At 39.2% G+C, this 27267-nt stretch overlaps 1 protein-coding gene across 2 annotated transcripts in view; it reads left to right on the forward strand.

The window, feature by feature from the left end:
• LOC126175358 (1-phosphatidylinositol 3-phosphate 5-kinase) overlaps positions 1–27267 on the forward strand; it is a 418246-nt gene that overhangs the window by 91671 nt on the left and 299308 nt on the right. For both annotated transcript variants that reach the window (XM_049922107.1, XM_049922108.1), the window contains exons 7-9: positions 9168–9397; positions 19319–19480; positions 22386–22548. In XM_049922107.1, the coding sequence (XP_049778064.1) occupies positions 9168–9397; positions 19319–19480; positions 22386–22548 (555 nt within the window). The remainder of the gene's footprint in view (positions 1–9167; positions 9398–19318; positions 19481–22385; positions 22549–27267) is intronic.

A 27267-nucleotide genomic window follows, 5' to 3' on the forward strand; every position in this document is an offset into this window, starting at 1 on the left:
AATAGCAAAACTCCTTTACTGCTTTCAGTGTCTCATTTCCTAATCTAATACCCTCAGCATCACCCAACTTAATTTGACTACATTCCATTATCCTCGTTTTGCTTTTGTTGATGTTCATCTTATATCCTCCTTTCAAGACACTATCCATTCCGTTCAACTGCTCTTCCAAGTCCTTTGCTGTCTCTGACAGAATTACAATGTCATTGGCGAACCTCAAAATTTTTATTTCTTCTCCATGGATTTTAATACCTACTCCGAATTTTTCTTTTGTTTCCTTTACTGCTTGCTCAATATATAGATGGAATAACATCAGGGAGAGGCTACAACCCTGTCTCTCTCCCTTCCCAACCACAGCTTCCCTTTCATGCCCCTAGCCTCTTATAACTGCCATCTGGTTTCTGTACAAATTGTAAATAGCCTTTTGCTCCCGGTATTTTATCACTGTCATCTTTAGAATTTGAAAAAGAGTATTCCAGTTAACATTGTCAAAAGCTTTCTCTAAGTCTACAAATGCTAGAAACTCAGGTTTGCCTTTCCTTAATCTTTCTTCTAAGATAAGTCGTAAGGTCAGTATTGCCTCACGTGTTCCAGTATTTCTACGGAATCCAAACTGACCTTCCCCGAGTTCGACTTCTACTAGTTTTTCCATTTGTCTGTAAAGAATTCGTGTTAGTATTTTGCAACTGTGGCTTATTAAACTGATTGTTCGGTAATTTTCACATCTGTCAACACCTGCTTTCTTTGGGATTGGAATTATTATACTCTTCTTGAAGTCTGAGGGAATTTCGCTTGTCTCATATATCTTGCTCACCAGATGGTAGAGTTTTGTCAGATGTGACTCTCCCAAGGCCGTCAGTAGTTCTAATGGAATGTTGTCTACTCCGGGGGCCTTGTTTCGACTCAGGTCTTTCAGTGCTCTGTCAAACTCTTCACGCAGTATCATATCTCCAATTTCATCTTCATCCACATCCTCTTCCATTTCCATAATATTGTCCTCAAGTACATTGCCCTTGTATAGACCCTGTATATACTCCTTCCACCTTTCTGCTTTCCCTTCTTTGCTTAGAACTGGGTTTCCATCTGAGCTCTTGATATTCGCACAAGTGGTTCTCTTTTCTCCAAAGGTCTCTTTAATTTTCCTGTAGACAGTATCTATCTTACCCCTAGTGAGATAAGCCTCTACATTCTTACATTTATTCTCTAGCCATCCCTGCTTAGCCATTTTGCACTTCCTATCGATCTCATTTTTGAGACGTTTGTATTCCTTTTTGCCTGCTTCATTTACTGCATTTTTATATTTTCTCCTTTCATCAATTAAATTCAGTATTTCTTCTGCTACCCAAGAATTTCTACTAGCCCTCGTCTTTGTACCTACTTGATCCTCGGCTGGCTTCACTACTTCATCCCTCACAGCTACCCATTCTTCTTCTACTGTATTTCTTTCCCCCATTCCTGCCATTTGTTCCCTTACGCTCTCCCTGAAACTCTCTACAACCTCTGGTTCTTTCAATTTATACAGGTCCCATCTCCTTAAATTCCCACCTATTTGCAGTTTCTTCACAGTTCATAATCAATAGATTGTGGTCAGAGTCCACATCTGCCCCTGGAAATGTCTTACAATTTAAAACCTGGTTCCTAAATCTCTGACTTACCATTATATAATCTATCTGAAATCTGCCAGTATCTTCAGGCTTCTTCCATGTATACAACCTTCTTTTATGATTCTTGAACCAAGTGTTAGCTATGATTAAGTTGTGCTCTGTGCAAAATTCTACCAGGCGGCTTCCTCTTTCATTTCTTACCCCCAATCCATATTCACCTACTACCGAATTCCAGTCACCCATTACTATTAAATTTTTGTCTCCCTTCACTATCTGAATAATTTATTTTATTTCATCATACATTTCTTCAATTCTTCATCATCTGCCAGAGCTAGTTGGCATATAAACTTGTACTACTGTAGTAGGCGTGGGCTTCGTGTCTATCTTGGCCACAATAATGCGTTCACTATGCTGTTTGTAGTAGCTTACCCGCATTCCTATTTTTTTTATTTATTATTAAACCTACTCCTGCATTACCCCTATTTGACTTTGTATTTATAACCCTGTATTCGCCTGACCAAAAGTCTTGTTCCTCCTGCCACCAAACCTCACTAATTCCCACTATATCTAACTTTAACTTACCCATTTCCCTTTTTAAATTTTATAACACCCCCCCCCCCCCCCCCCCCCCAATTAAGGGAGATGACATTCCACGCTCCGATCCGTAGAATGCCAGTTTTCTTTCTCCTGATAACAACGTCCTCTTGTGTAGTCCCCGCCCTGAGATCCGAATGGGGGACTATTTTACCTCCGTAATATTTTACCCGAGAGGACGCCATCATCATTAACCAAACAGTAAAACTGCATGCCCTCGGGAAAAATTACGGCTGTAGTTTCCCCTTGCTTTCGACCGTTCGCAGTACCAGCACAGTATGGCTGTTTTGCTTAATGTTACAAGGGCAGATCAGTCAATCATCCAGACTGTTGCCCCTGCAACTACTGAAAAGGCTGCTGCCCCTCTTCAGGAACCACGCGTTTGTCTTGCCTCTCAACAGATACCCCTCCGTTGTGGTTGCACCTATGGTACAGCTATCTGTATCGCTGAGGCACACAAGGCTCCCCACCAACGGCAAGGTCCATGGTTCATGGGGGGGCTGATAATTCTAACATTTCCATAATGGCTTTGCAGTGGCCACTTCACTGGCTGTGCAATGTGTGGATGAGCACCATCTTGCATAAAAATTATCCTACCCACACATCCACACTGTTGAAGGGAAGGTTTGATTGAAATTGATGCACATAAGACTTACCAATGATGGTACAAGTAGCAGGAACTGCAGGACTCATCTCATCAAAAAAGTACAGCCCTGTGTAAAGAATGCCATCATCCCGCATCATACAGTCACTTTTGCAGAATGAAGTGGTATCGTTTGATATACGTGCGGATTTTCCTTTGCACACATTCCTCAATACTGCTTATTGACATGTCCATGGAGATGGAAATGGGCCTTGTCGGTCCACAGAATGTTCCATGGCCATTCATTTTCCACTTCCGTGTGAGCAAGAAATTTCAGATCAAATGTGTGTCTTGCTGGAAGGTCAATAGGAAGCAACACCTGAATATGGATGATTTTGTATGTTTCCTAGGATGTTTCATATTATTTTATTTGCCTTGCTTACAGGCATGTCCAATGTTCAGGCAATTCCCTGTGCACTACATGTTTGCACACCACTGCTTGACCTCTTCTGCAGTGCTGTGGTCACATCTTTGACAGATATCAGATCAACTTCTTTCCACCTTCCTCGTTACACTTCAAAAGAACCTGTCTTTTCTAATTTTGTAATCATTTTCTCCAGACCCTTAGCACACATCAGACCAGTGCCTTTTTTTATATATCCTTGAGTGCCTTAAGTGCAGGTGGTATACACAGCTGAAGATCATGTACACTACAAACAACTAAATTTATGATGGCAGAGCATTGTAACTATTTCTTGAAATGGATTACAACTGAATTAGGTTTCTGGCACAGATTTGCACTATTGGGTATGTGCTATAGAAGAAACAAGTGAAATTCAAATAAGTGGAGTGTTATCTGTGACTGTGGATTGTGATTGTGACCACAATCTCAGCAAAGCCTGAGACCTGGCATTTGGATTAATTAACAGGTGAAAGCTTTACTAAACAGCAACTTTGAACAGACTTCTAATGCAAGCAGAACATTACTGGATACACTGATCATTGAAAGTCCCAGGCTGTGAACCTTGAATAGAGCACTGGAGATGGTGCATGGTAAGACTCACAGACAATACAAGTACTGCAGATCTACTAAAGGAAGAAATTGTGAGGGGATTATGTAGATAACATCACTATGCTCGTCCTGTGGCAGTCCGTTCGTCAGATCACCTGACGATGGCTATGTGGTTTCCTGTTGAAGTATTGTTGCCATTGGATACCCAGATTCTGCCCTGCACCTATGAATTAATATCTTATCATATATGACAGGAGAAACTGAAGCGAGTTACATGACAGTTATTTGCTACAGGTATAGAAGCAGCTTTCTTTGAAGTAAAGGATAGATTATATTATGTTCAGCCCATGTAAGTAGAAATAGTTTATAAGAGTGTAATCATGGTTAATTGCTATTGCAATATAGAGATGTAGTATTTAACAACTTCATCTCTTTGGTGATATGTAACTTTGCTCGCATCACATCCATGAGGGTTCTGTTTCTAGATGTGACACACAGAACAATTTAACAAGAGTGTGCTCATCACACATCATTTCAGTTATTACACTTTATTTGAAAATAACATAATTTTGTTGTTTGTGTTTGGCATGACATAGAATGTTATTGCATTTGATAATAGAAATCTAAGATCAGTATAAAAAACTGTTGTAGGGAAAGGTAACTATCCAACTGCAGATGAATGATGCACAATGACTAGCTATACATAACAGTGCAGAGTATTACTTATGAGTAGTTGTCTACCTAGGCAGATGTGGTGGACAGGAAAGGTCTCTAGCAATGTGGAGGGGGTAAGACAGCAAAATGTGTTGAAAATTGGAGTACATTGTCAGGATGGGGAGGCATGCAATGAAAAATAACAGGACAGGAAAGGATGAGGCCAAGAAGTGAAAAGGTGGCAACTGATGTTTGAGACTAGCAGGAGTTCACCTCAGAAGGAATGCAAGAATGTGTTATGTAATACTGTTTCCAACTGTCCAGTTAAAGAGGACTGGTGCAGGGGAAGAAGCATCAAAATGGCATGAACTGTGCTACCAAACCACCTGTCAAAGCAGTTGCTGATGTGATTTTCGGCAACTGAGTGGTTAAAGATTTGGTTGCCATATGTTGCAGTGGCCATCTATATATGTTGACAGATGTTTAGTTGGAAACAGGAACTGGGTAATCCACAGAGGATTGCATCATGAGGTGCAAGACAGGAAGAAACATAACATTACAGAAGTTAGTTGTGCAACAGATTACTACTTTGGAGAATAAGTGATGGATTTTGTGTAGATCGTCTCTCATCTTACCACACAAGAGGTGGCTGTAGCCCTGCCATCAGATACAGCAAAGGTTTTTGGGGCCTCAATACTAAGTAATTTGGAGAGATGACTCAGTTGCTGCTTCACACTGGTGTCATGATAAGAAATGTCTTGAGAAACTGTTTTCTGGACTTGGACAGTATATTGTCTGCTAAGATTATTAGCACATTTAATTAACTAATGCTGATGCAGTACTCACTGGTGCAAAGTCAGGAGGGGAGGTACTTTCAGCATGATACAGGTGACTGCCATCAAAGTGGGGCTACTGTTGGAGTTTTGCTTGCTAAGTTCAGACAGAAGCTTATATAGAAGTGTCAGAGGGATGAAAATCTACATTCAAGAAGGTGGCTCTTAACTTGAGAAAGAACAAGTGAAGTTGATTTTGGAGTGGCTGTTGAGCTCCTGGAACAAGACACTGAGAGTTTCCTTGTCATGGCTCCAGTTTATGAAGATGTCAGATGTGAATTTCAACCAGACATGAGATTAGAGTGTTGAGTGGATAGGAAGGGTTTCTCTAAGTGAACTGCAAATAGTCTGTCATAGAAAAATGCCAATTAATTCAGTGGATTTCTTTGTAGACATAGCCTTCAAATGAGAAACAACTATTGGTCAAAATGTGGTTTTCCGAAAGGAAGTGTTCATTTTGTTGCTGAAGAGACTTTGGAAAGGTAATGTTGTATGGCAGCTATGTGGGAGGTACTGGTGTTCAGAGATATAGCATCCACAGTGAAAAGCAAGGTGTTTAGTAATAGGCAGGAATTGTGGATAGGTAGTTAAAGAAGTGATAAGTAAGTGTTTTGAACGTAGAAAAATTGGATGTAGGGTGGTGGCCAGTTTGTGGAAGCTTTAGAAGCAGGTGAAAGGAGGGTATTTTTGGAGTGGGCTAGGGGCAAGTGGGCAGTGCTTGTGTGAGGAGGGAGTCAGGTTATGCTAACAGATTTGATTTGATGTGTTTATTCATCCAGGTATCATCTCACAGTGATATAGGATTTGTCATCCTAATACAATGAAAATAAATGGTTCAAGATATGCATACACATAGTATGTATGTTTTTATCAGAATAGATCAGGTGGGTGGCTGTAGCCTTACTGAAGGAACCATCCCAGCAGTTGCATGAAATGACTTAGGAAAACTTAGATCAGATGGCTGGACAGAGCAAACTCCTGAATATGAGGTCAGTGTCATATCAACTGCATTGCCTCATTTGGTTGGTTCCTATTGTACAACATTCTTTGATTTACACAAAATTTGCAACAGGTAACATGCAATCAATGCAATACAATACATAGGTTTGAAATAACTGACCTAATGATGTCACTGTTGGAGGCTGTATTTGACTCTTGAGATAGATTTATTTTGATAATATGTATGAATAAAAAACTGGTCGAGATTCGTAGCCCCGTAGTAACTGTCATCCATGGTCAGTGATGGAAGGGAACAAGGTGGTGCAGTGGCCAGACACTGGGCAAATAATCGGAAGAATGGTGGTTCACATCTCCTTACAGTCATCCTGATTTAGGTTTTCTATGATTTCTCAGGAGTCACTTAATGTGAATGCAGGGATGGTTCCTCAGAAAGGGCATAGCTGATTTTCTCCCCAGCCTTCTCATATATGAGGTTGTGCTTCAGCTGTATTGACCACATTGTTGGTGGAACATTAAATCTTTATCTTCCATCCTTCATTGTGTTGGAGTACTAAGAATGATAAGTTCAAGGTTGGGTTTGAAAATCCTGAATACTCATCTGTTTCATAACCATGATTGGGGCTCATTTTAAAGCAATTTAAGGAAGGAAAGTTTCTCTAGCTACCAAAGGAATGACTGCATGGTAGGGTGGGAGGATCATGCTTGGAAGAAATTTGCATTTTTTAAAAATAATGTTCATTGTTTGCTTCTAACTTATTGTGGTCATTAGGGTGTATTGTGAAGAAATGCTCCCACTAAAAAGAACAAATAAAAGATCATCACTGCATTAACAAATTCAACAGTTAAGCAATGATAAATCTGGGATGGAGAATGAGGGTGAGGTTTTTTGTGAGGACTGAAACTTTAGAAAGGTTTGATTTTCATAATATAGGATGATGACAATGTTGGGAGCCTGGAAACCATGTTCAGTAGGAGGGTGTAAGATATAGTAGCTCAGTAATCAGGGTCTGGTAGTTATGATGGTTTGATTGGAAGTTAGATGGAAGTAATTGAATCTTTTATGGGTAGAGATTTTCACAGTTGGGAGTAAGATGTAAGTGTTTTAGATATCTTAATGAAATTACATTGAGGATGTTGTCCCAGCCATAGTAGGGCAAGAGTGGGAAAAGAGTAGGACTACATCATCATCTTCAATATTTAGGAAGTCGGCAGCTGATTGCAAATGTAGCCAAACAGGTTTTGATGATGATTCACATGATGGTTCTCACAAGTCTACAATCACAAGTATGAACATAGAGAAAGTATATAACATGGTATTGGATGAACAGCAGTTAAAGATGTATGAAATTGCCAATGCCATAGACATATCAGTGTGTCTTTTAAAATTAAAGATGTGATATTAGAACAGTTTGTTCACAGTGTGTCCCATAATTGTTGAATCCTACCTGTAAATAAATACTAAAACAAATTTCTCAGTAAATGCTGCCCTGCTTAAAAAACAATGCATCTTTGTTTTTGTGTAGTTTTATTACTATGGACAAGATGTGGTAATGCTACATCATGCAAGAAATAAAACAACAAAAACCATGGAAGAAGCTAGTGGTCCAAAAATAACTGTGTTGTTTCATGCTGATGTTTTGTAGGAGTCTTCTTTTTGACTACCTTGCAAAGGGTATAGTAATACTAAGCAAGTCTTGTGGAATTATTGTATGAAAAATGATGTGGGAAGAGGCCTTGATAATAAAAGGAAAATTCATCTGTTGTTGATGGTGTACAGAAATAAATTGTTGATGGCATACAGCAACCAGCCACAATTGGTTTCAAGTTTGTCTGTCATCAGGACAGCATATCTGCCCACAAAGAAACTTCAGTAACAGGAAACTGAAGGATTTGAAATGTGAACTGATGCGATATCCACTCAGTTTATGAGACTTGGCATTCTATAAACTTCACATCTTCTTGTTTCTAAAGAAATTTGTGCTTGGAAAAACACTTCGTGTCCAGTGAAGAGATTATGACAGCTACAGACTGGTATTTTTTAGGACTTTCCATAGTTCATTTACATTATGGGACGTACTCACTAGAAAAACATTGGTCCAAATGCACTGACCTAAAACAGGATTATATATATATAAACCAGTACTGGAACAACATGAAATATTTTAGGAAAAAGAAAGCTTTGGAGGCAGTAGCAAATGATGAGCTATCGAATACAAGTAGAAATTAGTTATAAAAAAGCATACTTTTGGAAATAAAGTGCAATTAAATGGCAACAAAATGAAAAGAACATATAACAAGTAAAAAGTGAAGTAGATTTGCTTCACAGCTAATTGACCAAACTGTCAAATTAGTTTGTATATTATACATTGGCAACAACATGTCAATTCATGCTTGGTGTCCTTGGAGCAGATGTATGTGATCTTTGCCTCACACATGTACTAGTTGTACAGGGAAGGCATCATATAAAAGAAACAAACATGCATCCGACTTTCACTTACCTACGAAAGCAGAAGCAAAATGTGAAGGTAACAGTCATTTAAAAATTTCTTGCAGTCAGAATTGAAATCATTTAATTAAAAATTACAGAAACTGCTACACAATGTGATTGCAAAAATATTCTTTTTTAACTATTGTTGGCACTGACTATAAATGAATCAGTAGTATCTGACTTTTACTAAACCCTTTCCTTTCAGCAGCATATTATTTAAGATTAATTAAGTTGGTAAACACTTTGAATGATTGTTCTCAGAAAACAGGAGCTTTGCTTTGCATCATAATCTGTCATTGGATTGAGTAATTAAAATAATAAAAAAATATGAAAAACACACATACATTATAAATGTTTGACACTTTGTTTGCATCTGGTAATTAATTACTATATTTGTCACAAATATTATTTTTTACAATGTAAAGATCGGTGTTGTATTTAGGTCACAAGCAACAGCAATCGGCCAAGCTTTAATTGAAGGCAACTTTCTGGAATGTGTATCAGAACAATATTTTATTGATGGCTATGCTCTATACCGACATCAGAAGCAAGAAGAAAAATACCAACAACAAAAAATAAATGAAGAAGAGATTGGTGACACAGTGCATGTTGACAGTCAGGAGCCACTTTGGGTAAAGCAGATCCCTCAGCAAGACTCAGCTACTACTACCGGTATGAAACATCTATTGCTTATTTTCATACAGTTTCATATTACACAATTTTTACCCTCGCTATTACATTACATTAACACTGTATTATCTTTCTATCATAATACCTGATTCATAATGCCTTATGGATCCCAGTGCCACCCTTACAGCCAAGAAGGCAGCAACTTCAGCAGTTTCACTCTGTCTCAAGCATTCTATGTTTTGGTTATTTTCTAGTAAGTTTTCCTATTGTTAAGCAGGCCATTTCCTTCTTTTGGAAATCTTTTGTGATTTTTTTCCTTTCCTTTCCTTTCTTTGGCTATTAGATTATAATTAAATAATGTGACGATTAAAAGTAACCTGTCACAAAATAGATGAGGCATTGAGTGGTTGTTGGCAAGGTTTTTAGCTAGGACAATGTAGCTGAATGCATGTGTGTGAGCCTGCATACACATGTACATGCACACACATGTACACACTTTGTTAACTATAAAGAATAAGCTACAAACAGCCTTAACCTTATTGACAGTGCCAGTATAGAATCAGGATTAGTGATCATGGTGTCATCATAGCCACAATGGTTACTAAAGTTAATAAATCAGTCAAGAATGCAAGGAGAGTATTTTTGCTAGAAAGAGCAGACAAGCAGTTGCTAGCATCCCACTTAGACAGTGAATGGAGATAATTTAGTTCCAGTATGATGGAAGTATAGGAATTATGGACAAAGTTTAAATTAATTGTAAATCACACTCTGGAGAATTATGAGGAAACTGTGTTGTTATGTAGTGCTGCACTAGTAATAGTCAAGGGTTTAAGTAAATGAAGAGAAAGATGTCGTCATCAGTAGTTGATGAAAAACTTTCGTCAGCACTTCGGAAGCTACACTGTAGCTTTAGTGTATCCCATCCATTGGTTTTAATTTTTTCTGTGGAGAAGATGAACAAACAATTACCTGGTAAGGTTGCAAATTATTTTTTTAAGCCCACAAGAAAGTGTACCATGGCAAAATAACTATGAATGAGTGTTACTGTACAGTATAAAATACAAATGAAGACAGCCAAATATAATTTTTGTACATCTTTTTTGACAGTATCTGTTGCTTCTTTTTGCTCATGAAGATCATTGAGAAACTGCAAGAGTGGAAAGTTAAACCATGTAGGTTACATTGTCTGCACCACTGCCTGAGCTTTTGCTATTCCTCACTTTTTGTTTCTTCTGTCAGAATTGCATGAAAAGCAATCAGTTTTATTTTCTTTTCTTTTCTTCCTTTATGCAGTCCTTGCTGGTGTCAAAAATAGCAAAAATTTTTTTCAAGAAGTCTTGCTTTTAGTATTGTTTTTATACTCCTTATTTCAAACATTCTGCAAGCACTCCTCTAACTGATACAGTGATGCCAACTCAACAGCCTATTGCCTTGTCCACTCCATTGTGTGCAAACGAAAGAAATAAGAACAATTAATTACTCTATGTAAGATATTGGGAGAAGTCAAAGAGGTATGTAAGGATGGGATGAAGAGAAGTTTCCAAAATATTTCCACCTTTTTGTTTTTTCCTTTTAATTGCCAAAATTCTCAAAATTGTCAAATTCTGTGTGAGAAACCTGAATCCCTCTCAAATGTAAAACAAGCAAAAAATTAATGAATGAAATCAAGACACTGTTGACTCTTGATACAGTTCTGTGACAGAGTTTCTGTTTATTGTAATCCATTTGCATATTTATGCTCTTTGTTACAGAAATTAGTATTAGTTGGGTGAGAGATGTAGTAATTGCTACATACAGGCAGTTATCCCACACATTATTACTTTTGTGAAACTGAAAATATTAGATATATTATTATTTCTGCTGAATTTCTATGAAATGCAAAATTCAGGACATTTAATTATCATGTGTGGCAGCAACTATATGTAGAGATTTGTTCTCTAGTTAGTACGAAAATTAGGATTTAATAGCCTATAGCCTATAAAGCATAGCATCATCACATTGAAGATACAGTGAACCAGTTGCTTGAAATTGTAGTATTTAATTCTTTGACCACAAGACTTTCTATATTTTGTTTGGTAACCAGTTTCAGTCAGTAATGATCATCTTCATATCAGTCTAGAAAGACACAGAAAGAATATGAAGCTGAGTATCAAAGACTGATGTAAAGACTATAATTTTAGTGCCATTAGAGACTGACTGTATTTGGTAAGTAAGCCTACACACACTCTGAATTCCCCCCAGGTGGCTCGCCACTCTTTGGCGAGTTCGCGCTTATCTACCGAGGGGCCCTAGCCTTTGCAGCACTTTTCCCCTTCCGTGCTATATGTCTATCCTCTTGCTGTTCTTTTTCCCCTCCCTTGGGGAACATGTCTGGGGTATTTTTGGCAATCTTCTGCATTCTGTCGCTGACCTGTGAACAGTCTCAACTTTCTTTTTGGCTCTCGTTTCCTTTCTTTGTTTCCCTTCTCCTCTCATTCCTCTACTTCGGCGTTTGAGGATCCTCTTTTTTCTTCTTCCTCCCTGTGCACTCCTGAAGGCTGGCCCCGGTGTCTGATACGTAAAAGGTGACTGGGTAATGCGTAATTCCCAGCCCTGGGTCGACAAGTAGGGTTCACACGAACCCCCTGGTACAGGCCAACCGGCAGGCAGGAAAGAAGATTTCCTCCATCCCTCCAGTCAAACAACACCCAAGTCTTCCTCTAACCAGAAGGGCTCGAAGAAGTCTGCTGAAGACAAATGGTCTTCTCCTTCACCAACTCAAAGACCCTGCTCGATAGTGTTGCCATGTGCTCACTTAGCCCGGCTGGCCTCTATCTCGCTGGTGCACACCTCCAACCATTTTTCAGCGTTGGACTCCACAGACCGACCGCACAAGCATGCCAATGCTTCTGTGGACCCCTTGAGCACTGCCCAGCTTACCCATCATTTTGAGTGATCTGTTCTTTCTGACACCTACTCGAGCAACCATTTCCTGTGTGCTCTCCATCTGCTGAATCCTACCCTGTCCACATGCATGCCCAGATGGCAACTTACTAAGGCTGACTGGCATCTTTATTCCTCCTTGGCGACCTTCACAGAGCAAGATTTCCCTAGTTGTGATGACCAGGTGGACTACCTCACAAACATTATCCTTACTGCTGCAGAACGTTTCATTCCTCGCACTTCCTCCTTACCACGTCGTGTCCCAGTCCCTTGGTGGACTGAGGCATGCCACAATGCAATTCACGCACGGAGATGTACTCTTCGCATTTTTAACCACCACCCTACGCTTGAAAACTGTGTTCGTTATAAACAGATGCATGCAAAGTGTCATTGAGTTCTTCAGGATAGCAAAAGAGCTATTGGGATTTTGTTCACTAGTTCTTTTAACAGTTCCACACCTTCCTCTGCCGTGTGGGCCAACCTTCGACGGCTCTCGGGAACCAAGATCCATTCCCCCATTTCTGGCCTGACAGTAGGTGCATATGTCATCATGGTTCCTGTTGCTATCTCCAACACCTTGGGCCGCCATTTTGTGGAAGTTTTGAGCTCTTCCCACTATCACCCTGCCGTCATCCATCGTAAATGAGTGGAGGAGGCTCGGGTGATACCCTTCTCTTCTCTGAATCATAAGTGCTACAAAGCTGCCTTCACTATGAGGGAGCTAGATCATGCTCTCAGTTCATCCCGGTCCTCCACCCCAGGGCTATACATGTTGCAGCACCTCTCTATTGTGGGCAAGCACTTTCTGCATAACACACACAACCACATCTGGGCTGAGGTCACATTTCCTGGACGCTGGCGTGAAGCCACCGTCATACCCATACCTAAGTCCGATAAGGACAAAAACCTTCCTTCTAGCTACCGCCCCAGCTCTCTTACCAGCTGCATTTGCAAGGTGATGGAACATATGATTCATGCCTGGCTGGTGTGGTGGCTCGAGTCTCGCCATTTACTCACGATCGGACGGCGTGAATTTCGAGTGCGGCTTTCTGGAGTTGACCATCTTGTTATTTTGTCCACTCACGTCATGAATGGTTTTCTGCAGAAATTCCAGACTGTGGCCATGTTTTTCGATTTGGAGAAGGCCTATGACACCTGCTGGAGAACTGGTATCCTCCGTACTCTTTACATGTGGGGCTCCTTTGGGTGCCAGCCCCATTTTCTTCAGATATTTTTACAAGACCGAGTTTTCAAGGTGCATGTGGATTCTGCCTTGTTGGCCACCTTTATTCAGGAAAATTGTGTGCCTCAGGGTTCTGTCCTGAGGGTCATCCTTTTTGCTATTGCCGTTAATCCTATAATGGCCTATCTGCCGCCGGGCGTCTCTGGCTCCCTTTTTGTCGATGATTTTGCCATCTATTGCAGTTCCTCACGGACCTGTCTCACTGAGCAGTGTCTTCAGTGCTGTCTTGATCATCTTCACTCCTGGAGCTTTTGCTTTTGCTTTTGCTTTTTCACTGACTAAACCATCTGTATGAATTTCTGATGGCACAAATGGTTTCTCCCACCATCTGTACATCTTGGGCCTGTTGTCCTTCCATTCACTGACACTATGAAATTCTTGAGGCTCATGCTCAATAGGAAACTCTCTTGGTCCTCCCATGTCTCTTACCTGGCAGCCCACTGTAGCAGACCCTCTGCGTCCTACTTGTCCTCAATGGTACTTCTTGGTGGTGCCAATCGAACCACCCTCCTCCATTTGTACTGGGCCCTTGTCCCTTCAAAACTCCACTATGGGTAATTTTTTTGTGCATCTGCACAGCCATCCCTTTTACACTTTCTCAATACTATCCATCATCATGGCATCCGTTTGGCCACGGGTGCCTTTTACACCAGCCTGGTTGAGAGTCTGAATGCTGAAGCTGCTGAATTACCACTGTCTTACTGCCGTGACTTTCTCCTCAGCAGGTATGCATGCCATTTGTCTGCCATGCATGGCCACTCCTCCTGTGCCGCCTTCTTTGATGATTCCTTAGATCATCGGTATAGGGCTCGTCCATCTTCTCTGTTACTTCCTGGAGTCAGCTTTCACCACTTGTTACGGCGGCTTAACTTCATGCTACCTGCAACTTTCCTAGTGGGTGTGAACCCTTCAGCACCTTGGCTTCGTGAAGTGGCCCATGTTAACCTTGGTCTTCATTCGATTCCTAAGGACACTACTCCAGCCCCAATCTGTCGCATTCAGTTTCATGACCTTCGCATGGAATTTAGTGATAGTACCTTTATACACATTGATGGCTCTCGTACTGACCGTGGGGTTGGGTGTGCCTTTGTCATTGGCACCCATGTCTTTCGATATCAGCTTCCAGCACACTCCTCAGTATTTACAGCTGAGCTTTTCACCTTGTACCAGGCCACAGAGTACATCCAGCAACACAACCTTCCCAATTGGGTCCTCTGCTCAGACTCACTCAGCGCCCTCAAAAGTCTCTGTGCACTGTACACTGCTCATCCTGTAGTGCAATGGGTCCAGGAAAACTGTCACTTGCTCATTCTTGGTAGAGCCAATGTCATGTTTCTGTGGGTCCCTGGAGATGTCGGTCTGCCAGGAAATGAGGCTGCTGATGGTGCTGCCAAGGCTGCAGTCCTCTTACCTCAGCCTTCAAGTACCTCTATTCCCTCTGATGAACTCTGCATTGCCATCTGTCAGAAGGTGGTGTCCCTTTGGCATCGCCTTCACGGGAATACGCTTCAGCTTATTAAGCCTCTCCCGGCGCCTTGGACAACCTCCTCTCGGCCCTCCCGCCGAGAGGAGATTATTTAAACTCGGCTACGTATTGGACACTGCCTTTTTAGCATTGTCATTTGCTCAATGGCGCTGCCCCACCACATTGTACGTATTGCGCCCAAATTTTAACTGTCCACCACTTCCTGCTGGAATGCCCTTTTTTTACCAATTTATGTTCCAGCTTGGGTTTGCCATCTGATTTATCAGCCGTTTTAATGGGCTGTCGACTGTGTTTTCCTTTTTATCCGTCGAAGCAATATGGTGAAGGCCATTTAATTTTCAGTTTTGGACCTCCATTTTTGTATGGTGTTTTTTTATTTTAATTTTTATTTTTTAGCCTTTTTCCACATGTCTTTTTTTAGCTGTCTCCTATTCTGTTCATTGGGACTGAAATATAGTCGTTTCCCCAGCCTTCCTATGCTACGAAGAAACACACACCATTCACACACACAATCAAGCACACTTTATGCACACATGACCACCACCTTCAGCCTCTCAGGCTAGAGTGCAACTATCACATGGGGTGCAAGCAGCAATCTGGAGAGGTTAGGGAAGGGGAAGGGTTAGTTGTGTACGGATGGGGAGAGAGGCGAGCAGTCTGGCAGTGTGTGCGTTGTTTAGAATGGCAGCAGTTGCTGCATCCGGACGTTGTCAGGCCCACCTCCCTAGGTGGGTAAAAAAAAAAAAAAGAGTGAAAAAGGAGAGTAGAGGGGAAAGATGAGCAGGTGCTTTGGTAGAGGGCGGCAAACAAAGAGGGTAGGAGACGAGACTTTGACCCTCTTCATTTGCTGTCCTTTGCCAATGCACCCTTCCATCTTTCCTTGCTCCTCTCCTTTTCCACTCTTTTTTCCCCAACCTCACTGTCCCACAACCTCCTGATGCTGCGCCTGGTGGCATTCGGTCCCTACACACTTTGCCAGACAGCAGATGCTGGAAGTGGCAGTCTTGTGTGCATGATATGGTGTGTGCTTGCTTGTATGTATGAATGGTGTATGTTTCTCTTTTGTTGATGAAGGCTGTGGCCAAAAGCTTCATGTAAGTGTCTTTTTAACTGTGCCTGTGTGCCTTTACAGCAAGTTGCAATCTGTCTTTTTCCTACATTTTTGATATTCTTACCTGGTGTTTCCATTGTTTAACTTAAATGTCTGTCACGTACACTGGCTTGCTATGAGTTAGATTATATCATTGTGTCATTCTTATGTGAAAATGATAGATTGCTACTTACCATATAGAGCAGATGAGATGCAGACAGGCACAACAAAAAGTCAGCTATATGTTTGAACTTGTGGTCAAAAGACCTTCTTTTAAAGTAGAAAACAGACACACATTCACACAAACACAACTGTCACTTGAATGACCACTGTCTCTGGCTGGTCAGAGTCTGTGATCATGTGTGTGTGACATGTGCTAGTGTGAATGTGTGTTTTATACTTCAGAAGAAGGCTTTTTGGCTGAAAGCTCAAATCTACAGATATCTTTTTGTTGTGCCTGTCTTCAACTCAGTGTCTGCTCTGTATGGTGAATAGCAATTAATCCTCCTTTGACTATTGCCGTTATTCCATCCTGGACTTTCCTTTTTTTGTATATCCTTTTACTTGTTGAAACGGTCCAACCTACTCCATAAAATCATGCCTACTGTTTTATCTTCGCTGTGAACAAAACTAATTTGTTAATTTTACATTTTTCATATTTTGATCTTCTAATATATGTGATATGTGGTTTATTCATCTCATTACGTACAATTTTCAAATCATTTGATTTGATGTACAGGAGACATGTCAAGGTTTACAAAAGAAACTTTTTTCACATTTTTAAGAGAAATACAAAAGTTTACATTATATTTTACATTTCTAAGTTACAGCTACACATGTACATAAAATAATACATGTAATACAATCCCTGTGTTCAGATTGTGAAGCTGTCCTCAATGAATTCATCGACAGAATAATAACACTTTTCCACCAGAAGAGTAAAGATCAGTCTTATCAGCGAACCAATATCCATTTTAAATATATTACTGCCTTTTATTTTATTGAATATTTTTAACCCCATATACTCTGGCATTTGGGCATAAAGTTTTAAATGATGTGTTGGAAGTTTGAAGTTATCTCTGTGGCGAGTGCTGTAGTTGTGGTCAAAACGGAAAGTGTCTAGTGTATGTTGATTTCTATATAGGAACACCACCATCTCATATATGTAAAGTGAGGGGGTAGATAGTATTTTTAAATTTTTTAACGGTGGTCGACAGGATTCCCATTTTTTTGCAACACACATGTTTTTAATTACTTTCTTTTGTAATACTAGGAGCCTAGTGACATTTGCTGAATTTCCCCAGAAGATTATGCACCTGACAAAATACACATTGCAAATGCTAAGTTGTTCAGTTTATTTGCTAAGTAATCTACGTGTACCTTCCAATTTAAATTTTTGTCAAGATTTAGGCCTAAGAACTTCACATGGTTTGCTTCTGTGATATCCTGATCATTGCAAGTTATCTTTATTTCACTCCTTTCTGCTGATTTAGCTTCAAATTGCATCATTTTGGTTTTAGTTACATTTAGTTTTAGTCCATTTTGATAGAACCAAGATTCAAGTTTTTCTAAAGTATTGTTGGCTTTTTCTGGAATATTTTCAGATACCTCATTTTCAATTAGAACTGATGTATCATCAGCAAATAAGACTGAATGAACATCAATAGCAAGTGGTAGGTCATTTACGTAAAAAATAAACAGATAGGGGCCCAATATCGAACCTTGTGGGACTCCTTGGGGGAACTGTTTTCCAGTCTGATGAATAATTGGTTCCATTTGAAGTTAAAATTACTCTTTGTTTCCTACCTGATAGGTAAGAGCTAAACCATTTTAAAGCAGTGTCTCTGATTCCATACATCTGTAATTTGTGGAGGAGTAATGCATGGTTCACTGAATCAAAAGCTTTAGTCAGATCACAGAATATACCTGTGACCTTTCTACCTTTATCTAACTTGGAGCATATTCTTTGGATAAACTCTTTTATAGCATTCACAGTGCTTTTACCCTGTTGGAATCTGAACTGGTTTTTAAAAATTATATCATTTACAGTAAGAAAGCTATTAATTTGTTTTGCTGCCATCTTTTCAAACACTTTAGAGAAGACCGGCAAGAGAGAGATTGGGCGGTAATTCCCCATATCTTCTGTCAATCCTTTCTTGTCTAGTGGTTTGATCTCACCATATTTCAATACATCTGGAAAGCATCCCTGTTCAAAAGATTGATTTATAATAGTTGACAGTGGTTGAGAAATAATACCGTACACATACTTGATTACAGATGTTGTTATTTCATCCCACCCATGTGAGGTTTTGTTTTGTAGAGACAATATTTGCTTTTCCACATCCCTTTGGGTGATTTTTTCAAATTGTTTAAAAGATGTGTTCTGGCTGTTTTCCAAATTTGTGATGCCCTGATAGAATGTCATATCCACATCCGATCTTACTACATTTAGGAAGAATTCATTGAAACAACTTGACATCTGAACAGGGTTTACTATAATTTCATTTTCATGTCTAATTTTCAAAATCTCATGAATTTTTACTTTGGCTCCTAATTCAGACTGAACAACTGACCACACTGATTTTGTCTTATTTCTGAGTTCTCGTATGAATTTATTATTTGCCATTTTTTTAGCTGCCACTACAACTTTCCTAAATACAGCTTTATACTGTTTGACATAAATAACAAAACCCGGATTTCTGTTTGATTTTAACTCATTGTGGAGCTCTCCCTTTCTGGCACTAGAGATTTTTATTCCTGTTGTAATCCATTTGAGTTTACCATTAACTTTCTTTTGCTTATATCTACGAGGAAATGATTCATTAAATACCTCTAAGAAACAATTTAAGAATTTGTCGTAGTTTATCGAGCTTGAACTATTGTAGTCTACAGGCCAGCTTATTATACTTAACTTACTGTGGAGTAAATCCATTTTACATTTACCGAGATCCCTTTTTATACACAATTCTGGAGACTTTAGGTTATTTGCTTTTGGGAGCTCAATAAACAGAGCTGAGTGATCTGAAATACCCAAGTCTAAGCAGTATTTGTGCTTATTTCCACTGTCAAATTTGTAGTTCGTAATAATATCATCAATGCAGGTCACTGATCTGCTGTTTTCCCTAGTATGTATATAGAATAAGAAATGTAAGCAGTTAAACAATATTTGAGACAATAGGCAGTAACTAATATTAAAATATGATTTTTTACTGTCTTACTTAGACTCAGAACCAGAAATGCAGATTTCTGAACTAGAATCTCCACGCCTTCCATCATCAAGTTCATCATTTTATCTGGACATGAATGTGGAAGAGAATATAGTCACATTATCACGCCCAAAGGAGAATGATGGGGAGCACAGCATTAAACAAGAGAAAACTGACAGTGAGTATTATTATGTTGTTTAATATTGAGTGTAAGATCGTAGGTGAGTATAATTAATTCAGTCAAAGTGATGTGGAACTTTTGTGAAAGATTTAAAACTCATTCTTATTTTGTTTACATTTTATACAGGTGAAATATGTAGAATACCATCTTGTAGAGTCACTGTATGATCAAAACCAATTTCAAATGATTTAGACAAGTATTTGTATGATGTGAAAATGGCAGTTGACTCTTAAGAATGAAAAGTATGAAGCCATCCACATGAATAATAAGAAGAATCTGCTAAATTTTGGTTACACGATAAATCACACAAATCTAAAAGCATGAAATCAACTATGGATTACAATAACAAATTCGTTAACATATAGTTAATGTTGTGGGGAAAGCACCAAAGATGACCGATGTACTGTCAGAACACTTAGAAAATGCAACAAAGTCTGACTGCTTACACTATGCTTCCCCACTCTCTTCTGGAGTACTGATGTGCTGTGTGGGTTACACATCAGATAGGATTGATGCAGTACATTGAAAAATTCCAAAGAAGGGCAGCTCATTTTATATTAGTGTAAAATGGGGGAGAGAGTGCCATGGATATGATACATAAGTTGAAGTGGCACTCATTAAAACAAAGGCACTTTTTTGTTGTGTCAAGATCTTCTCAAGAAATTTCAGTCATGTCTCCTCAGAATGTGAAAATATTTTCTTAGTGCCCACCTACATAGAAATGACTGTCATAAAGAAATAAGGAAAATCAGAGCTCTCACAGAAAGATTCAAGTGTTCATTTTTCGTACATGCTGTTCGGGAGTGGAACGGTAGAGAAATACCTTGAAGGTGGTTCAGTGAACCCTCTGTCAGGCACTTACCATATTTACTCGAATCTAAGCCGCACTTTTTTTCCGGTTTTTGTAATCCAAAAAACCGCCTGCGGCTTAGAATCGAGTGCAAAGCAAGCGGAAGTTATGAAAAATTTTGGTACGTGCCGCCACAACTAACTTCTGCCGTCGAATATATGTAGCGCTACACAGGCATGCTTTGTAGGCACAAAGATAAATACTGGGGCCAAAACCTCTGCGTCAGTAAATAAATTTTTAAAAAGGTGGAAGACGAGCTTTTTTTTCTCCGCCCTGAGTTTCAACCACTACATTTTCATACATTATCCAACGAAGTAAATACAAATTCCGTTTTGTTCATCTTCAAATGTAGCAGAATTTCAATGTACTACGAAAATCCGACTGGCAAGACTGTTTGGGATGTTTGTCAATGTGGCCAACTCTACATTCTGAATTTTTTCCTACCTGTGAGAAGAGATGGTTGCTAATAGGAACCTAATGAAATGTGAATCACATACAGTATTCTCTTCACCATAAGAATAATATGAACATAAACATTTTGCCATGTATTCTTTCATGTTTGCTGCTATCTCATTTAAATCCTGTCTGCCTAATAAACTACAAAACTAGAGTGAGACAACAGCAAACGCGGAAGAATATACGTATCGTGTCATGTTTATATTCATATTATTCTTATGCCTAATAATGATACAGTCTGAAATGAAGGACGGCAACTGACTAGATTTTTAAATCTAAGATGACTCTAATTTCTGTGCAGAATTTGATGTACTAAAGAAGCGGCCGCAAAGATTTTCAAACGGAGAAAAATTTTCGCCTAACTCTCGTTCAGAACATCTTCTATCATATGCAGTCTATTATTTGGTTCTTGTTGATCATTATCAAAGAAAGCAGCAGTGTAAGTAACAACAAATAGCAGTCTCTTGCCGTTGTTTCGCTAATGAGACGATTCCTCTCTTTTTTTTGTAATTGTAAGTGGCGGTAGCGCGCACAAAAGCAAGCCATGCCGCGAGCGGCGACAGGCCGTAAACACACACTATAATAATGCGACAAACAATGCATGACACAGTACAGTAATGCATTTTCAGCTTAGAGTGATGTTAACACCTATAACAAAGAAAACGGCACTAATCAGATCAAAGCAAAATAAGCAATCGATTCAAACCAGACGAAGCACGTGAAAAAGGAAGGGTACCCATATAAATACAGATGGAGCGTCTGACGCATATCAAGGGTTACCTGGTAAATCTTAACTGCTAAGCTTACGACTCGAACCAAACTAATGTAGGTGTATCGTCATTCATTCGACCTAAATTGTGTCTCATATTACAATGGACCAACTTTGTTTAGATTTGGAGGTGCAGCCTAAAACTTTTCTCTCGCCTTGAATTTCGAGTCTCAAATTTCAGGTGCGGCTTAGATTCAGAAATTTTTTTTTTCCTTTATTTCGAGTCTCATTTTTTAGGTGCAGCTTAGATTCGAGTGCAGCTTAGATTTGAGTAAATACGGTAAGTGTGAACTGCAGAGTAATTGTGTAGATGTAAATACAGTGCAGTTGTAATGGCCATGAACCACTTTGAAAAATCGGTACAGACAAATTGCCGGGAACATTGTAACAAATGATACAGTATGTGAAAGACAAACTGTCAAAGTTTTTATGATGTTTGTATAAATATTGTGTATGTATACTCTTTGTCATAAAACAAATTTGTGATCAGTAGTCAAATACTTTTACTTTTATGTGTTATTATTTAATTGTAGCACTCTTACTTTTGGTAAATACCAAAAAGCTCTATATAAGAAATTATCTCCTGCTTTGATTTGTGTGAAGAAGGGACTGTACATGTGTTTATTTGATGACAATTGCTTATGTAATTACATTATACTTTGCTGGTTATTGGAAACTCTCCACAGGCAGCAGCAAATAGTGACAACCTTATGAGTAGTCTGAAAACCCTGTGATCCAAACTAATACGCACCATGTTTCCTGTTGCTCTTCTTTTAATGTTGGTAAATTTATTTGAAGTGCAAATAATTTTCTTACAATTGTTGCAGGAAGTGCTTGCTCACAAGATGTATGTGCTGGACTGACGAAGGAGTTCCTGTCTGGCACACTTTGGCTACAACAGGCGTCTCCCCATGAGGAATCAATTCAGCAGCCACAGGCCTCTGGTCAACAGCAAGAAGATATGGAGAAGGAAACACTCTCTAGACTTGAGTAGGTTAATTGTAATTGGACATACACTAAGGTAACAAAAGTCATGGGATAGTGATATACACATATACAGATGGTGGTAGTATTGAGGCTCATGACAGTGGCCTCTGGGTACCCCAAAGTCAGAATGTGATCCCCAAAGTGTGTCTCCAGGTCATCAAACACACTCCTGCTTCAATGTAGTTGAGCTCCGTCTTGCATGAATCACATCTTGTCGAAATTGGGGACACTTTGGATAATGGGGGTGAAATCATCTTCCAAAACCTTCACGTACCATTCGGTAGTCAGCATGCCATCAAGGAATATCACATTGATTATTCTGTGACTGGACATTTCACACCACACTGTGACCTGTTGAGGGTGAAGAGACTTCTTGATTGCAAAATGCGGATCCTCAGTCCCCCAAAATGCGCTAGTTTTACCTATTGATGAACCCATCTAAAAAATGAAAGTGGGCTTCATCGCTAAACCAAACAACAATGCACATACTAATTCCCATCATGCCCCATGGCCAACTGTACAGTTTGAATGTTCTAACACAAACCGTTCAGAAGCAATGACGATATTATTTCATATAGTTCAGTAATTGTCACCCTGTACACAGTTCAAGCATGCATGATTGTTTTGACTCATATCTTTACATCATTATGAATTGTTGCAGTGCAACTGAATGAGAGGTCTACCTTGTTTATTTTATACTTTCTGTCCTTTGTTTTTAATCTCTTATTCAGTATCAACTTCTCCATGAGTACTCTGCAATTCATAGTTAAGTGCCTGTTGGAGGATTCATTGAACCACCTTCAGATTATTTCTCTGCCATTCCACTCTCTAACCATGCGTGCAAAAAATGAACACTTAAATCATTACAAACAAGCTCTGATTTGTCTTATTGTACTATGACGATGATTTCTTCCTTTGTAGGTTGGAGTCAGTAAAATATTTTCGCATTCAGAGGGGTAATTTGGTGATTGAAATTCTGTGAAAATATCTTACCAAAATTCAAAAGGGCTTTATTTTAATGATTGCCACCCAAACTCGCATTTCACATCTATGACACTCTTTCCTCTATTTCACACCTATACAAAATTAGCTGCACTTCTTTGGAATTTTTTGATGTCCTGTGTCAATCGTATCTGGCAAGGTTCCCATTCCATACAGGATGGACAAGCGTAGTTTTGTTAGTGTCATTAATAGACCTTTTGCATCTTCCAAGTGTTAACACAGTCTTTGGTTTGGCTTCCCCACTACATTCTCTATGTGATTGTTGTTGTTGTTGTTGTTGATGTTGTGGTCTTCAGTCCTGAGACTGGTTTGATGCAGCTCTCCATGCGACTCTATCCTGTGCAAGCTTCTTCATCTCCCAGTACCTACTGCAACCTACATCCTTCTGAATCTGCTTAGTGTATTCATCTCTTGGTCTCCACCTACGATTTTTACCCTCCACTCTGCCCTCCAATACTAAATTGGTGATCCCTTGATGCCTCAGAACATGTCCTACCAACCGATCCCTTCTTCTGGTCAAGTTGTGCCACAAACTTCTCTTCTCCCCAATCCTATTCAATACTTCCTCATTAGTTATGTGATCTGCCCATCTAATCTTCAGCATTCTTCTGTAGCACCACATTTCAAAAGCTTCTATTCTCTTCTTGTCCAAACTATTTACCGTCCATGTTTCACTTCCATACTTTCAGAAATGACTTCCTGACATTTAAATCTATACTTGATGTTAACAAATTTCTCTTCTTCAGAAACGCTTTCCTTGCCGTTGCCAGTCTACATTTTATATCCTCTCTACTTCGACCATCATCAGTTATTTTGCTCCCCAAATAGCAAAACTCCTTTACTACTTTAAGTGTCTCATTTCCTAATCTAATTCCCTCAGCATCACCCGACTTAATTCGACTACATTCCATTATCCTTGTTTTGCTTTTGTTGATGTTCATCTTATATCCTCCTTTCAAGACACTGTCCATTCCATTCAACTGTTCTTCCAAGTCCTTTGCTGTCTCTGACAGAATTACAATGTCATCGGCGAACCTCAAAGTTTTTATTTCTTCTCCATGGATTTTAATACCTACTCCGAAATTTTCTTTTGTTTCCTTTACTGCTTGCTCAATATACAGATTGAATAATATTGGGAAGAGGCTACAACCCTGTCTTACTCCCTTCCCAACCACTGCTTCCCTTTCATGTCCCTCGACTCTTATAACTGCCATCTGGTTTCTGTACAAATTGTAAATAGCCTTTTGCTCCCTGCATTTTACCCCTGCCACCTTTAGAATTTGAAAGAGAGTATTCCAGTCAACATTGTCAAAAGCTTTCTCTAAGTCTACAAATGCTAGAAACATAGGTTTGCCTTTCCTTAATCTTTCTTCTAAGATAAGTCGTAAGGTCAGTATTGCCTCACGTGTTCCAGTATTTCTACGGAATCCAAACTGATCTTCCCCGAGTTCGACTTCTACTAGTTTTTCCATTCGTCTGTAAAGAATTCGCGTTAGTATTTTGCAACTGTGGCTTATTAAACTGATTGTTCGGTAATTTTCACATCTGTCAACACCTGCTTTCTTTGGGATTGGAATTATTATATTCTTCTTGAAGTCTGAGGGTATTTCACCTGTTTCAAACATCTTGCTCACCAGATGGTAGAGTTTTGTCAGGACTGGCTCTCCCAAGGCCGTCAGTAGTTCCAATGGAATGTTGTCTACTCCGGGGGCCTTTTTTCGACTTAGGTCTTTCAACGCTCTGTCAAACTCTTCACGCAGTATCTTATCTCCCATTTCATCTTCATCTACATCCTCTTCCATTTCCATAATATTGTCCTCAAGTACATCGCCCTTGTATGGACCCTCTATATACTCCTTCCACCTTTCTGCTTTCCCTTCTTTGCTTAGAACTGAGTTTCCATCTGAGCTCTTGATGTTTATACAAGTGGTTCTCTTATCTCCAAAAGTCTCTTTAATTTTCCTGTAGGCAGTATCTATCTTTGAATTTGTTATGTGATTGTACCAATTCAATTTATGTGTAATTGTAATTCCTAAGGATTTAGTTGAATTCACAGCCTTTAGATGTGTGATTTATCATGTAACTGAAGTTTAATGGAGTCCTTTTAGTACTCGTGTGGAAGCCCTCACACTTTCTGTTATTTAGAGTCAATTGCCACTAATCACACCATATAGATATCTTGTCTTAGTCATTGTGCAATTGATTTTGATCTTCTGGTGAGTTTATTAGATGGTAGATGACAGCATCATCTGCATACAATCTAAGAGGGCTGCGCAGATTGTCTCCTAATTCATTTACATGGATTAGGAACAGCAGAGGACCTACAGCACTTCCTTGGTAAACAACAGATATCACTTCTGTTTTACTCGGTGACTTTCCATCAATTACTGTGAACTGTGACATTTCTGATAGGAAATCATGAAAGCAGTCACACAACTGAGACAATAATCCATTGGTATGCAATATGATTTGAAGTCAGTTGTGAGGAATAGTGTCAAAAGCCTTCTGGAAATCTAGAAATATGCAATCAGTTTGAGGTCTGCTGTCAGTAGCACTCCTTTCTTCTTGTGAGTAAAGGGCTAGTTGTGTTTCACAAGAAGGATATTTTTTGAATACGTGTTGACTATACATCAATAGACCATTTTCTTTTGGTAATTCATGTGTTCCAAAATTCTACTGCAAATTGATATCAGTGATATGGGTCTGCAATTCATCAAATTTCTCCTGTTTCCCCCGTGCAGCTTTTTTAGGTTTGGATCTTTCATCGAGTGAATGGTCGCAAGTGATTGCTAAGCAAGCAACTGTCATGTCAGCATACTCTGAAAAAACCTAATTCGAACAAAGTCTGGACCGAAAGACTTGCATTTATTAAATAATTTAAGCTACTTTCCTATACCAAGGATATCTAATTCTAAGTAACTCGTGTTGGCAGCTGTTCTTAATTTGAATTCCAGAGTATTTGCTCCATCTTCTTCAGTGAAGAAATTTTGGAAAACACCACTTTAGTGGCACTGTCATTGGTAATATTACACAGTTGGTATCGCACAGTGAAAGTATTGTGTCTTGCTGCTGATGTACTTTACATACAATCAGAATCTCTTCAATTTTATGTTGGAGAGATTTTTGAAACAGAGTTTCATTCTGGAAGCTATTAAAAGCATCTCACATTGAAGTCCATGCTATGTTTTCGACTTCAGTAAAATGTCACCAGTCTTGAAGGTATTGTGGTCTTTCGAATTTGGCATGCTTTTTTTGTTGCTTCGGCAACAGTGTTCTGAACTGTTTTTGTGTACCATCTTTGTTAATTTATTTGGTATAAATCTCCCAATTGCAATTGATACTATTTCTTTGAATTTAAGCCACATGTTGTCTACACTTACGTGGTTTGGAAGGAGTGGAGACAGATTCTTAGGAGGGCATCAAGCAATTTTTTTTATTTGCTTCCCTTAATAGATATATTTTGTGTTCATTCTTAGTGATTTGCATCGTATGGTGTTCAGTTTTTGTACAGTGGCCTTGTGGTCACTAATCTCTGTATCAATCATGATGCTCCCTTTATGCTCAGGATTGTGTGTTGCTAAGAGATAAAGTATGTGTTCATGACCATTCGCACTGTGGGTGGGCTCCTGAGCTAATTATTCAAAATAATTTTTGGAGAAAGTATTTAGCATGATTTTGTATGATATTTTATACCTACAACAGGATTTAGCATGTATTTTT

Source organism: Schistocerca cancellata, chromosome 3 (assembly GCF_023864275.1).
Source record: "Schistocerca cancellata isolate TAMUIC-IGC-003103 chromosome 3, iqSchCanc2.1, whole genome shotgun sequence".
Taxonomy (NCBI): domain Eukaryota; kingdom Metazoa; phylum Arthropoda; class Insecta; order Orthoptera; family Acrididae; genus Schistocerca; species Schistocerca cancellata.